The sequence below is a fragment of the Zonotrichia albicollis genome, chromosome 17, assembly GCF_047830755.1.
Source record: "Zonotrichia albicollis isolate bZonAlb1 chromosome 17, bZonAlb1.hap1, whole genome shotgun sequence".
In the NCBI taxonomy this organism is placed as follows: Eukaryota; Metazoa; Chordata; class Aves; order Passeriformes; family Passerellidae; genus Zonotrichia; species Zonotrichia albicollis.
Genome location: NC_133835.1, coordinates 12,259,266 through 12,272,942, shown reverse-complemented (window position 1 = coordinate 12,272,942; position 13,677 = coordinate 12,259,266). Strand labels below are relative to the sequence as shown.

General features: G+C 44.2%; 1 protein-coding gene across 2 annotated transcripts in view; it reads left to right on the top strand.

Moving 5' to 3' along the window:
- The first annotated feature begins 8,954 nt into the window (after positions 1 to 8,954).
- PHACTR3 (phosphatase and actin regulator 3) overlaps positions 8,955 to 13,677 on the top strand; it is a 98,699-nt gene continuing 93,976 nt past the window's right edge. The window contains exon 1 of one of the 2 annotated variants that reach the window (XM_074553747.1): positions 8,955 to 9,527. In XM_074553747.1, the coding sequence (XP_074409848.1) occupies positions 9,425 to 9,527 (103 nt within the window). In that variant the 5' untranslated portion in view covers positions 8,955 to 9,424. The remainder of the gene's footprint in view (positions 9,528 to 13,677) is intronic. The other variant, XM_074553748.1, reaches the window with a different exon arrangement.

The following is a 13,677-nucleotide window of genomic DNA, read 5'->3' as shown; positions in this document are numbered from 1 at the left end:
AATATGAGATAGGCCACGAGATCTAAAAATATGCAGTGCCAGTCAGACAAGGAAACATCAATTAGATTAACAGGTTAATTCACACAGCATTTTCCCTTTAAATCACCATTTCTCTGAGTATATGTATTTTACTTAGATACACTGCATTTATTGTTTGCTGATTTGAGAATGATTTGAGGCAGAAGTTTTTCCTAAGGATAAGCTAAAGCAGAAGTAGATTCTCCCAAGGTTATCTGTGCAGCAGGCAGCAAAGCATCATCATTCAGCCCTACAGTAAAAATAGCCTGTACATTAAATATTGCAGGGGACTCAGTGAAACCCCACTGAGGGACAATTACATGTTGATGAAAAAAGCCACCATGAATAATAATTATGTAAAGCAAAATGCCAGAGGTGCTAAAATTTTGGTTTAATAGCCTCTATTTTGTACAGAACACAATAGGACTCTTCAGAAATGGGGAAAAAAAGCCTTTCACACTGTAGCTCACCACACCCTGCTTTGGAAAGAGACAATCCCCTAGTGCTCTCTAGTGGCTGCAATTAAAAATCCTCGGCAGGCTGCACTGCCAAGTGTAAAAATGCACAGAATTACCAAAATATTCAATTGCCCCTGTAGTCAGCCACGACTGCCCAGGGAGAGAGCAATCAGTGTTTGTTTGCATCAGTGCCCTGCCCGGGCTTGTTCCTCTGCAGGACTCAATTCCACAACAGAACTGCAAATATTGATGTGCCTGAAATTACAGAGAACAACTTTAAAACATTTGATGATGATGATGAAGTATATGAGGTGTCTCACAGGTTGGTATCAAAATGTGGCACCTTTTGACTCTCACAAACTCCAGCTGTGCCAGATTTCTTCCTGAGGCTACAAATGGTGAAGGGAAAACCATTTCCTTCTGCTTGATCAGGACTTTGCAGTGGAGACAGCCACGTTGCAAAATGGGTGCCTATTTGGGCTACTGAAACTCTCTCACTGTGCTTAAAACTCAATTCATAAACCAATCCTGAGCCATCAGACCTCTATAAAACCATCTGAGCAGAGACAATTCTCCTCTGCCCACAGTCAGTGACACATTTCATAACCATTGTCAGGTTGCACTGCTCTTGGAAATTGTCTTGTTACTAAAATATTATATATTGATATTTATTATACCTTGATATTTATTACTTCAGATGCCTAAATAAAGCCTAGATGTCAAAATTACCCTTTCAGATAATAAATTAATTCTTAGGGTTGGCACACCAAGAATTTCCTGTCCAACAGCATTTCCTCAGTGGATTCTCTCAGCTCCACCAGACATTTATTCAGCTAAATAAAGAACAAATTGCTGAGTGTAAAACCACTACCAAGGGTTTGCAGTATCATCCATTAGCTCCAGGATTTCCTTGACAGTACAAAGGATTGCAGGCTGCCAATTATAATTAAATAGAGCTCCCTATGGTCTTAAGCAGAGCTCCTCATTGCCCTGGATAGGAAAATGCAGGTTAAAACACCAGAGGAATAGAAAATGGATCCAAACCTGGTCGCAGTAACTGCAATTTTCAGAGCTGGAAATATCTCTGTAAACAGCATGCAGATGGACACTTGCCCTGGGTAGAATGCAAAGGCTGTGACATTCCTGTGGTGTCAGCTGAACTTCTACCCAGGAAATCCGGTCAGAGCCCATGAAATGAGAATTTCACAAGCACAAGCACACACTGCACCTTCAGCTGCTCACACACAACACCCTTACAAATGGAGACACAGATTGGTTTTGACACCTTTGGTTTGTACTGCATTAATAAACAGAATTTTTGCAACGGCCACAAAGCCAAGGGAGAGAGAAGCCTAAATGTTAAAATAATTCATGGCTTCTGAATGATTTGGAAAAAGCAAACCTACTGGCATCTTCCTTGACTGATCTAACTGGATTTATTTCCACTTTCTAGGAGAAGGGAAAAAGCAACATCAGCAAAAAATCCCTGTTTACTAGTTCATTAAGCAAGGGTATAATTACCTAATTATAAATACCACAGGTCATACAATCAGCTGCATGAACATCCATCTCCATACACAAGCTGACAAATGACAAGCTAAGCAGTCATTCATGTACACCAGGAATTGCATACTTAGCAAAAATTTGTTTTCCCATCTCTGTATTTCACATCAGGTTAGAATAAAACATTTTTAGACTACATATTAATAATAATAATATAAGAAAATCCAGTTCTGCAACTGAACCTTAAAACTTGAAGGACTTGGTCTTGCAGAATTATTTGTAGGAGAGAGAGGTTTAAATTATCTGTGTGGTTCACAGATTATATTAAACTGATGTTAGGAATTCCTTTGCAAAGCATTCTTTTGTGTCTAGACCTAAAAGGATACATTAGTATAACAAGAGGCACATTTCAGGGACAAATGAAAACAAAGGGACTCTTTGTGGGAACCACCTGATTTTTGACTTGACTGGAAGAATTTACCAGGCAAAGTCTGCACTTTACTGGTTGGATAAAGATGTTAAAGGATTTATTTCCAAAACACTTGAGATCTCAGCTGCAGGCTCTGGAGGTGTTCCTCTCATTACAGTCTAGGCTGGTTGGAAGCAAGGCTGGCAAAGAGAGTTTTTTACAACAGAAAAGCACAGAAAATTCCACGATTCCATTGTTCTGACCTTAGTTATGACAGCATCCATCTCCAGCCTTGAAATCATGGAAGAGAAGATCCACTTAATTCTGTCCTGGGCCAACTTTACAGGTTAAAAATTTGCTGTTAGGGCTGATCCTAGAAAAACCACCACTGCATGTGTCCATGCAGGGAGCTGTGCTGGAGCTGCTGAGCAGCCTGGCCTTCCCCAGCTCACAGCAAGATGGCATTAAAAGAGCACACAGAGCCGCAGCCCCGAGGGGAGGGGATGCTCCACATCCCCTGCTGCCACGGCAACATCCACAGCTGTCAAAAACCCCATATTTAAAAAGTAACCCGAGTTAGCTGGGTTTTGCTGAGGAATGGTTTCTCAGATGACTCACTGCATCTGCAAAAGAGCAAAGCACAGCCTCCCCAGCAGTGATCTTGCTGCACATCCACATTCTGCCTAAATGAGGATGCAAACTACTGCCTGAACCCTTCAGCTCTGAGGGAGCAGTAACTCCACTGTGTAGGAAAGGTATGAAGTCCTAGTTTTACTTAAAATGAAACTACAAATTCCAAAAATGTATTGCTAGCTGTTGTGCTTCCCCTCCCAAGTCTTGCTTGAGTTGGTGAGCAGGAAATTGAATAGATGGAAGCAGCCCAAAGATGAGTCTATCCCAGGCAGGCATAAACCCAGCCCACAGGAGCACTCAGAGAGGAATGAAGGTGTCACATAAAGCCACCACAGCATTTCTGCCTGGGCAAGCTCAAACCTTGAGCTTTAAATCAGTTCTCACACTGCAGCTCCCTGAGAGCGAGACCTGGAAGGGCTGGCTGTGGCTGCTGGGCTCTCATGCAATGCACAGCTTCAGTCTCACAACAGAAACTGCTCTGCTGTCCTGCACCTTGCTCTCTGGGAGTTCCAGCCAATTTGAGCTTTCATTCTCTTGTCTTCAGCTGCGGATCAGCTCTAGACTTCCTGTATTTCCTTCCATGAATCGAAGCCCAGCTGAGGTTGTATCTTCTGAGAGACGCTCATAAATCCTGATGATTGTGGTCTTCACTGGATTTCAGGTCCCAAAGAACTGCAAACTGTGACCTACTGAAGGAAGCTCTGCCACTTGTTTCATGTCTCACTGGCCTCTGAAGTATTTCAACTCTCCAACAGCTGAATTTCTTGTGTATTGTGGTCTGAGTGTGAAATACCAGCAGAAGTCCTGCGTTACACAAGAAATGAAGTGACAATAACAAAATGCCATTGAAATAAATGTTGAAAGGTACTAACATGAGTGGAATCAGGATTTTGTCCTGCACTCTACATCAAAGACTCGTCAGCTCTCATCTAATTAGCACAGAGCACCACTTTTTCCTTTCCACTTCTGCTGACAACTGAATGATCTTCACTGTTGGAATTAATTTGAAAAATGTATACGTCAAAATTATTCCCGATTCGGCAACAAGATGAGATCTGAATCAGAATGTACTGTCTGAATGCAATACATAATAAGAAGAAATGACATCTCTGATCAGGCTACAAGATATCCAGACTTATCTCTGAGACAAAAATGAGCTGCACTGCTCCTAAAATACAAAGACTTGCAAAGCACAAGCAAACCAGAGGTTCTTCTTTTTCCAAGGTATTTTGTTTCCAAATGGAATTTCAGTGCTCCAAATAGTTATTTTAAAAGTCTGGGATCTTACACTGTATTACTTTATATTTACAGCCAACACCAGTTTCTTGGAGCTATTTCTGCTCTCCTGAATTGTAGAACCTGCAGGACTGATGTTACAAATCTAACAAGAAGCAGTTCATTGGGTTTTTCTGTATTAATTCAAAGAGCTTGCAGGGTCTCAATTACACCAAAAATAGCTTTCAGACCCCCCACGTATCTGCAGTCTTTTTGTGGTTTTGGGTATTTGAGATTGTGGAATACTTTGAGGATGGAAGTGAGAATAAGGAACTCCCAGCCATGTGTCTGCTTAAGAACACAGTGCCTGTAAAAAGCCAAGATATTCCACATACAAGAATATTAATTCCCCAAAATGTGGCCAGGAAGGAGATTTGGCTCTATAATGGATTTTATATGTACATCCCTTCTCCTCAGACATCCTGAGGGCTAAAGGGTACAAAACAGCAGAGAGGATGATGAGATTCATCCCTTCAAACATCATCCCTGTGGCACAGCAGCTGGAACCTCGCTGGCTTGGGCAGCACCTCAGGAGCCCCCAGAGTTCCCCACAGCCTTTTCCCTGCTCCTCCTGCACAAGGACAGCTCAGTGACCACATCCTGCAGCTCCATAAGCTGCATAATTCGAAATAAGAGAAGACGTTCCCCTTCCCATCATCCCAGCATAGAAGGATGTGAGCAGAGCTGGGTGGCAGGGCAGGGAGCTGAGCTCAGCGTCCTCCTTTACATTTTTCCCAGCCTCTTTTTCCTGTTCCTTCACCTGTAAAATGGGAGTGAGCACTGGAGCTGGGAAGGAAAGCAAACATGAAAATCAGATGGGCCGTTGCCAGAACAGCTCCTGAGTACCAGAAATTCTCAATGTGCACACGAGGCCCCCAATAAACAAGCCCTTGATGCTTATTCATTTTTTATTTGCCTTCTGTAGTAGTGCTTTGGAGAAGATGTGCTTCAAGCCTTTGTACTTACAAAGTTGTGACTGCTGGCTGATATTTTATCTCTTCTTGGTGACGTGCATTTATGGTCTTGACAAACAAAGGCTCAAAATAGGCTCTGTGTCCTCTTTACAAAGAAAGCATCTGAGGGGAAAGAACCCCCAACAAAGTAAATAGAGACAAGAGCTTTTGGAGCATGGGAATGCTCATCTCTGTTATGGTGAGCACGCTGAGCCACAACAAGCTGGCAGAAAAATCTTAAAAACTAGGTTAAGACTCACAAGCAGCAGAACAAATGCTTTCTGTTGCTGCATCTAAGAAAACTGCTCCTAGCAAGGCTGTTTGTGCCTTGGTCATCAGAACAATTTGAACATGAAAGCTGATTCTGTCAATCCAAATGTACCCTCAATTCATTTTTCTAAATAACAACACAACCCCCCCACATCAGTGGTGCTCAGAGATCACATGTAGGCTTCAGATTAAGGAAAATGAGGTTGTTTAATATTCTGCTGATTCGAGAAAAACAGCACTGACATGACTCACCTCTTTTCTTTCTCCCCAGAGAATCATTCCTTTCTAACACATGTTTGCATTTCTCTTTATATAACCTGCTCATACAACAGGCATTTAGCTCTCTGTCAGAGAGAAAACAAACTAATCAAATCATCCATACCATTTATATAGTTGCATTAAAAAAAAAAAATCAAGGAAAGTCCTATCAGATGGACATGCATTGGTTTGGACTATGCTGTATTTCTTCTCTGGATATTCAATTTCAAGAAGTATTTTCCTGCAACTGAATGGATGCCAATTGCAGAGATATTTGCTATTAAGCTAAACAAATTTCATCATAACTTTTCATCATAAATATAAAAGGCTAGAAATCCTCTGAGAGATAACTAAACAGATCAGATATTGAACTCTGGGAAAATGCTGAAAACTTGTTTACCACAAGACTCCTATAGTGAGAAATAAACCAAACAAAAGGGGAGTCATGTTTCTACTAATAGCCATTCTGATCCTGTAAGTAGTTTTGTTTGTGACACCTACAGAATCATATGAAGTAGGAAATGGAAAATTGAGGACAATTTTTCAGGTGCTTTGTACCCGCAGGTAGAACCAGGTTTAGTTTCATCCCAGTTTCAGAGGGATTTACAAATCAATATACTTGGAATAGATTAGTTAGTGCCTGCCTCCATCAGCTTTATTTACCTCTGTGGAAAGGCTCCATTCCTGTTTGGTGTTGGTCTTTCAGCACCAAGACAAGACTTTGCTCACATTGATTTTTCCCCCTCTAAGGCCCTGTCCCAGAAGGAATGCAGAGCCTGCTTTAAGGAAGGAAGCAGGAAGTGCCACAGATGCATCATCATCACCTCTGACATTTGAAAGTAAAGGACATGCAGATAATCCTGCTTTTAACACAAGAGACATTATTTAGCAATGTAAGTTTGAATAATCCAACACACAATTTTTTTTTGGTAGCTCCTCTCCCAGCTATGATGATGGTTCATTTTGGAAAGAACAAGGTCCAGGGGCAGCTCCATCAGCTGGCACAAAGCACACCAGGGATTTATCCCCACACTGATGGTGCTTGGTTTGTCAGGGATGAGAGAAAATGCTCTCTAAGTGAAAGCAGCAAGGCAGATTCCAGCCCTGTTTGACTGTTTTGTACCAGGCAATATTTAAAATCCAAAGGAATCCTATAAAATGTCCTCTATAGAGGCAATCAGTATAGGAGCTGGTTAAAAATACATCCCTCTCATCCTGTGTGCTTCTACAGCTACTAAAGATGGCTTGGAGATATTTTCTTGGGTTGAAAATATTTTAATGTATTCGGTCTTATAATGCTTAAATCTGCTTTAAAACTTCTCAACCCTACATTTTAAACATGAAATCAGTATCATTCTTCATCTCAGAAGGCAGCTATTGATTAATGCAAACAGACTTTCACAGAATTCACTAGAAACCATCAGCATTTTCTAGCATGACCTAAAAGCTATATAGAGAAAAACCATTTAGAACTCGCTACTTCCTCTCCTTTTAGGACTAAAAATAGAGCTGGTTCATTATCTCACTTGGCACCTTAATATATTCCATGGCACGATGGCACAGCTTAGATTAAACCTCCACATGCTGCTTTTTCCTTAGCATCTACCTTATACACCCCAAAAAGGTAGGAGAAGCTCTTTGATATTTTACTTTAAACCCTTTTTTGATTCTGTTCTCAGGACAATATTCCCTGTTGGATGCAGCAGCTCCCCCCAGCCATGGGTGGATGCCACCCCAACATTGGGCCTCCCTCAAATGGAATCCTGGATGAATTTTCTCATCAAGCTCCACCATTCAATCCATGCCCACAGACTTTTTTATTTCCCCCAAAGGTCAGTGGAATAACTGACTCTCAGGGATACACAGCCCAAAAGTGACTCCCAAATCAGATGTATGCATGTTTAACTTTGAAATTCCTGCTTAAAGAAAAGCTGCAACACACATCTCAGTGTGATAAATGGGGGTTAAATCCCCCCAAAACACAACAAAGACATAACCCTACGTAACTGCTTTGTTTGCCTCTGCTTTCAGAAATGGACAACCCCAATTTTCATTATTTAAAAGTAGCAAAATGTTGCCCACATATTAGTGTAAAAACAGAGGCAGGCTCTTCTCAGTGGTGCCAAGAAACAGAACAAGAGGCAGTGGTGAAAAACTGAAGCTTAGAAAGTTCCACCTGACCATGAGGCAGAACTTTGCTGTGCAGGTGAGGCTGTGGAGTTTCCCTCCTCTAGAAATATTCCAGACCCCTCTGGACACAATCCTGTGCCCTCTGCACCAGGATGACCCTGCCTAAGCAGGGAGGGGGGGTTGGACCAGGTGACCCCACTGTGGTTCCTTCCAACCTCCACCTGTGCTTCTGTGTGTGGGGATGAAAGACTGCATTGATGGGAAATTGTCTGATAAAGGCTCATCCCTAAAATTTTGCAAACTTGCACCTGTATCACAACAGGAACTTAGCTGCATGTATAACCACTGCTCTTGAGTCAGAAAAAAGTCTACTTGTAGGTGAGTGTATTCCTCAGCACTGGTTCCATGCAGAGACAAAACCAGAGTTAAAGGCAGACACGAGATGAGAACCCCCCAATCCCAGCAAGTGCTGAGCGAGCATTCCACAGGACTTCAATGGGAGAGTGATTAGAAAGCATCCTTGTTTCTTACAGGTGAAAACTTCAAGAAGACCTGACCTGCATCACCGGCTACAGACCAGCAGCCCCTCTGCCGGCACCCTGCGCTGCACGGGAGGAGCAAAGAAAACCCATAAAAGCAAATTTACCCTTTAAACAAATCCCCAAACCAATCTGCTCAGCCGAGCCGGAGCGTTCCGTTTCTGCAGGGTCCGCGTGCGGCACCTTCGCCACGAGGCCCCAGCTCCGGCCGAGCTGCGCGGGGTCCCGGGGGCGCGGAGCGGCTCTCGCTCGTCCTGCAGAGGGAACCCCCGCGGGAACCTGTTCCGAGGGACACCCACACCCCGAGGAACACCTCCCACGCGGGACACCGAGCCCCGCGACTGTCCCACTGCCGGGGGTCGCGCCGGTCCCTCCCGCGGGGCAGAGCTCCCGGACGGACGGGACGGGCCCGGGGGCGGCTCCGGGGACACGGGCGGGTCCCTCACAGCCCCTCCCGCGGCCGTGACGCTCTGGGGCGGGGCGGCCCCCGCGCACCTGCGGCGCCCCCGCCTTTGTGCAGTGCAGGTGCGGCGCCCACCCCACCCCGTGACGTCAGGCGGGCGCTCGCGGGGCACCATGGGAGAATCCCAATGTTTTCCAACGGATGCGCTCAGCAGCGCGGCGGCTTGAGGCGACTCCGGCAGCGGCGCTCGGGGGGGGCGTCCCGGGAGGGGGCGGCGGCGGCGGGGGGCCGGGCCCGCGGCCCGCGCCCCGGCTCTTCCCCACCCCGCCAGGCGGCATGGCCCACCCCCCTGAGGCGCCCGGAGCTGCCCCCTGAGCGCCCGGAGCCGGCGGAGCGCCGCGCCGCAGCCGTGCCCAGGCGCCGGGGAAGATGCTGCTGCCGCGGCTGGTCCTGCCCGGCTGACGCCCCGCCGCTCCCGCCGCCGCCGCACCCCCGTCCCCATTGTCCCCCGGCCGCCTCCGGCTCCATGAGCGCCTCCTCCTCCCTCCTCCTCTGAGCTTCCCGCCCTCCACCTCATGGCTGCATCGGAAGAAGGGACCGGCTGCTTTCTCCCGCGAGGCAGGTCGCAGAGTGACCCCAGCATCCTCACGGAGCCCGCGGGCCCCGGGGAGCACCCAGGTAACCGCCCCGCTCCCGCCGGCCGCGCTCGGGAGCAGCCGCCAGTTTGTGGGGAGCCCGTCCGCCCCGGGCGGGCAGGGATCGGGAGCACATTTCCTGCAGTGAGCGCCGGATGGTGCAGCGGCCGAGCCGCACACGGGGTCCGAGCGAGCGCTTCCCGCGGCTGTGCCGGGATCCGAGCGGGGGGCGCGTCCCGGCCGGGGCTCCGGGGCAGCGCCCGACCCCGCTCCCGCAGAGCTCATTGAGGACTTCGTGGGGAGGGGGAAATGAGCGCTAATAAAGCAGGCTGTTTGCATGGCATCGCCATGGAGACAAGGGAAGCAGAGTCATAATTAAACGCTTTCTGCCCACAAGAAGGTAATTTTCACTTCATAGGGGGAAGCGTAATCTCCTTGTGAAGTGTGGGCACAGAGGGTGGTGCTGAGGGGACACAGCCCAGTCGTTAGTGTATAAATAGAATATTGTGATTAGATTTTTTTTTTAAACAATGGCAAATGGTGTTTTCATCTTTACTTTGAGGAGTAATTCTAAATGTCTGTTGGTGGTGACTCAGTAATTTCAGATGGTCAGAATCTAAGCAGTGTTGAGACCTTCAGAAAAAAAAAGAAACAAATAGCTGCATCACTTTGATGTGATGTGATTGCACGGAAAGGCACAACAACAAGCGGGAAGCAAAGGGTAAAAGCCAGTTTACTCTCAGTTTCCCTGAATAGATGGTGGTCACACAGGAACTGTCAGGTTTCTTTCTGAGAAAAGAAGTAATCAAAACAGCGTAAAGACAATGAATGGGATGTTGATCATCACCACCCACTACTGATTCCTAAGCCTAGAGATGAGTTTAGGTTTTGGGTCAGGCACTATCAGCCTACAGGAAACAGTCCCTGGATGCAATTTCGGGTTGAACTTTGCTCCCCTTTCTCAGATTACTGAGTAAATAAAATATTCCAGCCTCTATTCATACACCTGCTATATTGCTTCCTTCCGAGCCAATGAGGATATTAATATTTGTATCTAATTTAAGTTCTTCTATTTATTTTCCTTATCAAGCAATTGTGAGCACACTGGTCTGGAGTGAAACACAAATTGAATTAAGGCAAACAGTGGATGATTTATCCCTGATTACCAACTGTTCTGATACCCTAAGTGAAGGGAACAAAGGACTGTTCTATCATGAACTGCTCGACTCACTCCCAAAGGGGCAATCTTGGCTGAAAGAGGAATGTATGTTTCTGCCATTTGATTTCTGCAAGCAGAAGTGACTAATGAAAGGAAGGCGTGTGCAACCTCAGTTTTAATTCCTCTAGATTGTTTTCTGCTAATTAATTCTTTTGGCCTTTGTGAGATACACAACAAAGAAAGTACACAACATGTCCGACAAACAGACAAAGATATAAACATTATTGTGCTTTTTGTTAGGAGAAGGAGCTGTCAATACCAAGGAGAATTTTTCCCCTAATACAGACTCCATCAGATAAATCAGTGTCCCATTGCATGGCAGAAGCTCTGCTTAAATGCAAGAGAAGGTATCTTGTATGTATTCTGTTATTCATGTAATATGTGGAGAGAAACAAAAGGTGTTAAATACATCTGGCTTTTGTCCAGGTAGCTATGAATAGTCAGGGGTAGGATTAGCATGTTTGATGAGATTTTCAGGTTTTAAATTTGTTCATCAAATAGTATTGAACGTCTCTATGCGTCCAGATGATAATAAAATGAACCTAAATTGTTTATTTTAGATAAAATTTTACCCTACAGTGTTGTGAGTAATCATTATGAGCAATTTCATACATTTGGCTACTTCAAAATCTGGAATACAATTTATATTATTTTAAGAATTATGAATGTAGATGACTTAATTGCAGTTTATATTATTTTACTGTCCTAGAAAATAATTTTATCATTATCATTATACCAACATAATCATCTATGGACTCTAAATCAAAAGAGATTCTTAGGAGTGGGAAATGATATGTCCAAAGTTTGTGTTTACATCCCAACCCTGCTCACAGACAAACCATGTAGAGAAGTGTGAACATGTAAGATTCTTCCTTAATCTAAAAATTCAATTAATATTATTATTATTTAAGTTACATGTTTAAATTACAGACAAACAGACCAAAATTATACCAAAATATGGGTATAATAGGATGTAGGATCCCTACAAAAACCATTCCTGCTTTTACCTGGCCATTGAGTGATGCCCTATCCCATCTTGTTTTGGAGCAGTTTTTTGGCTGTATGATGTGGTCAGGGGTTATTCTGCACCAACTCATTTGGCTGTGCCTACTGAGGAAAGGATATTGGGGTAGGAAATGTGGGAATAGATGAAGGCAGCCTAGACTCTGAAATATTTCCTTGTGGATTTTTGGTTTAAAGACATATTTATATTTGTCTTCTTGACCTGTAGAATTACAGGAGTTTTTGTTTTAGCCCAGCTTTATGCAGGAAGTTTCAGTGCCATGGCTGAGAGTGTAGAGCTGGCAGCACAAAGATTTTCATGTGTTTCCCGAAGGAAATCCTGTGATGCAATGCTTCATTTCCCTTTCCCTCCTGAAACACCAGTTTAACCAGTAGAACTGACCCATCCCAGTGGGGTTTGAGCCTTGCTGGCTCAGAATCTGCTCTCACTGGACCAAATAATCCCTTTTTAGCTGACCCTGAGCAATGTGAGCATCAGATCCAAGGAATCTGGGATGAGCACGCTGCAGGAGCAGATGTTGGTTCACCTTCCCAGTGCTTCATTTGCAGCGTTTTGATGAACTGTTGCTTGGGTGAAATGTCAAAGGGAGTTTCCCCATGTGAGAGCAGAGCTGAAGTTTGTTTTTTTGTGAGGTTTTTGTTGTGTTTTGTTCATTTTAAAGAGGATTCTGTTTTCAGCCCGCCAGAGCATGGGATAACTCAGTAACTGGCTGGATCAAGTAGCCTTAGATGCTGATTTTTGAGAAGTCCTGCTCACTCACAGTCCTGACTAATGCCAGCAGAAGCTGCAATTATTCCAAGCCTTCAACAATAAAGGCTTCATGATAAAGCCTCTTATCTAGTGTGCTTTTCCTCACAAAGCATTCACTGTAGAAATGAAAAGCTATTTTATAACCTTGATTTAGAAGAGCTGTAATCTTTACAGACTACAGTGAATTTTATCACATGTAAAAAACTCACAAAATTACCACATGCCACTACAGTCTTACAAATATTCCTATAATAAGTCAGATAAACAAGATGTTCAGTAAACTAAACTAGGGACAGTTAATAGCTATTTATTCCAAAACAGAGATAGAAATTCACTGATTTAGATCCTTCATGTGCAACTTAAATGAAAACAGCAGCTCCTCACAGTGATCAGTAAAGATGTCACAGTCATGGTCTAAGAAGAAAAGATGGAATTTAGTTCAGGCTCTGCTGACAAAAAGATGATTTTCTCCAGCATTTAAATGGTGCATAGAGGTCCTATTAGTAATGCAGAGAATACTGAAAATAGTGTTTCTTTTCTTTAATTGGATCAATTATTTATTTTCTCCTTTAAGATAAAATAATGCATTTCAGTCTATATTTAAGTGAACTATTTTATGGCCACTAAGCAGTATTTTATGAGAATTACTGTAGTACAACAACACTGTGCTTCATGTTTGAGTCTGTTTAAATTCACTGCCACACTGAGTGAGCAAGCCTTGAAAAAGGAGGATGTCCTTAGTTTGGGAAACTGACATCAAAATACTCATGTCTTGCTAAACTGTAGACTGTCTCTAGGCCAGGCTGTTGTTAAGAAAGTGAATTTCATCTCATTCATAGAATCACAGAATGATTTGGGTTGGAAGGGCCCTTATAGATCATCTGGTTCCAGCTCCCTGCCACCTTCCTAACCTGATTAGATCAGGTTGCTCCAAGCCCCATCCCACCTGGCCTCCAACACTTCCAGGGATGTCAAGAACCTCCTTATCTTATGTGTCTTTCCCCTCCTCCACCTTCCCAGATAAGGATCAAGAGAGAAAGGAGAGTCTAAAGAGAACAGATTTCAGTATCACCATCTAATTGAGAGACAGTTGCAGGAAGCCAAAATATTGCTCTCATTATATCCTTCCAGCAGTCACAGGGCAGAGGGAAGATTGACAATCTCATTTGATTTGTATCAAAGAAGGGAGGGGTGCACAGA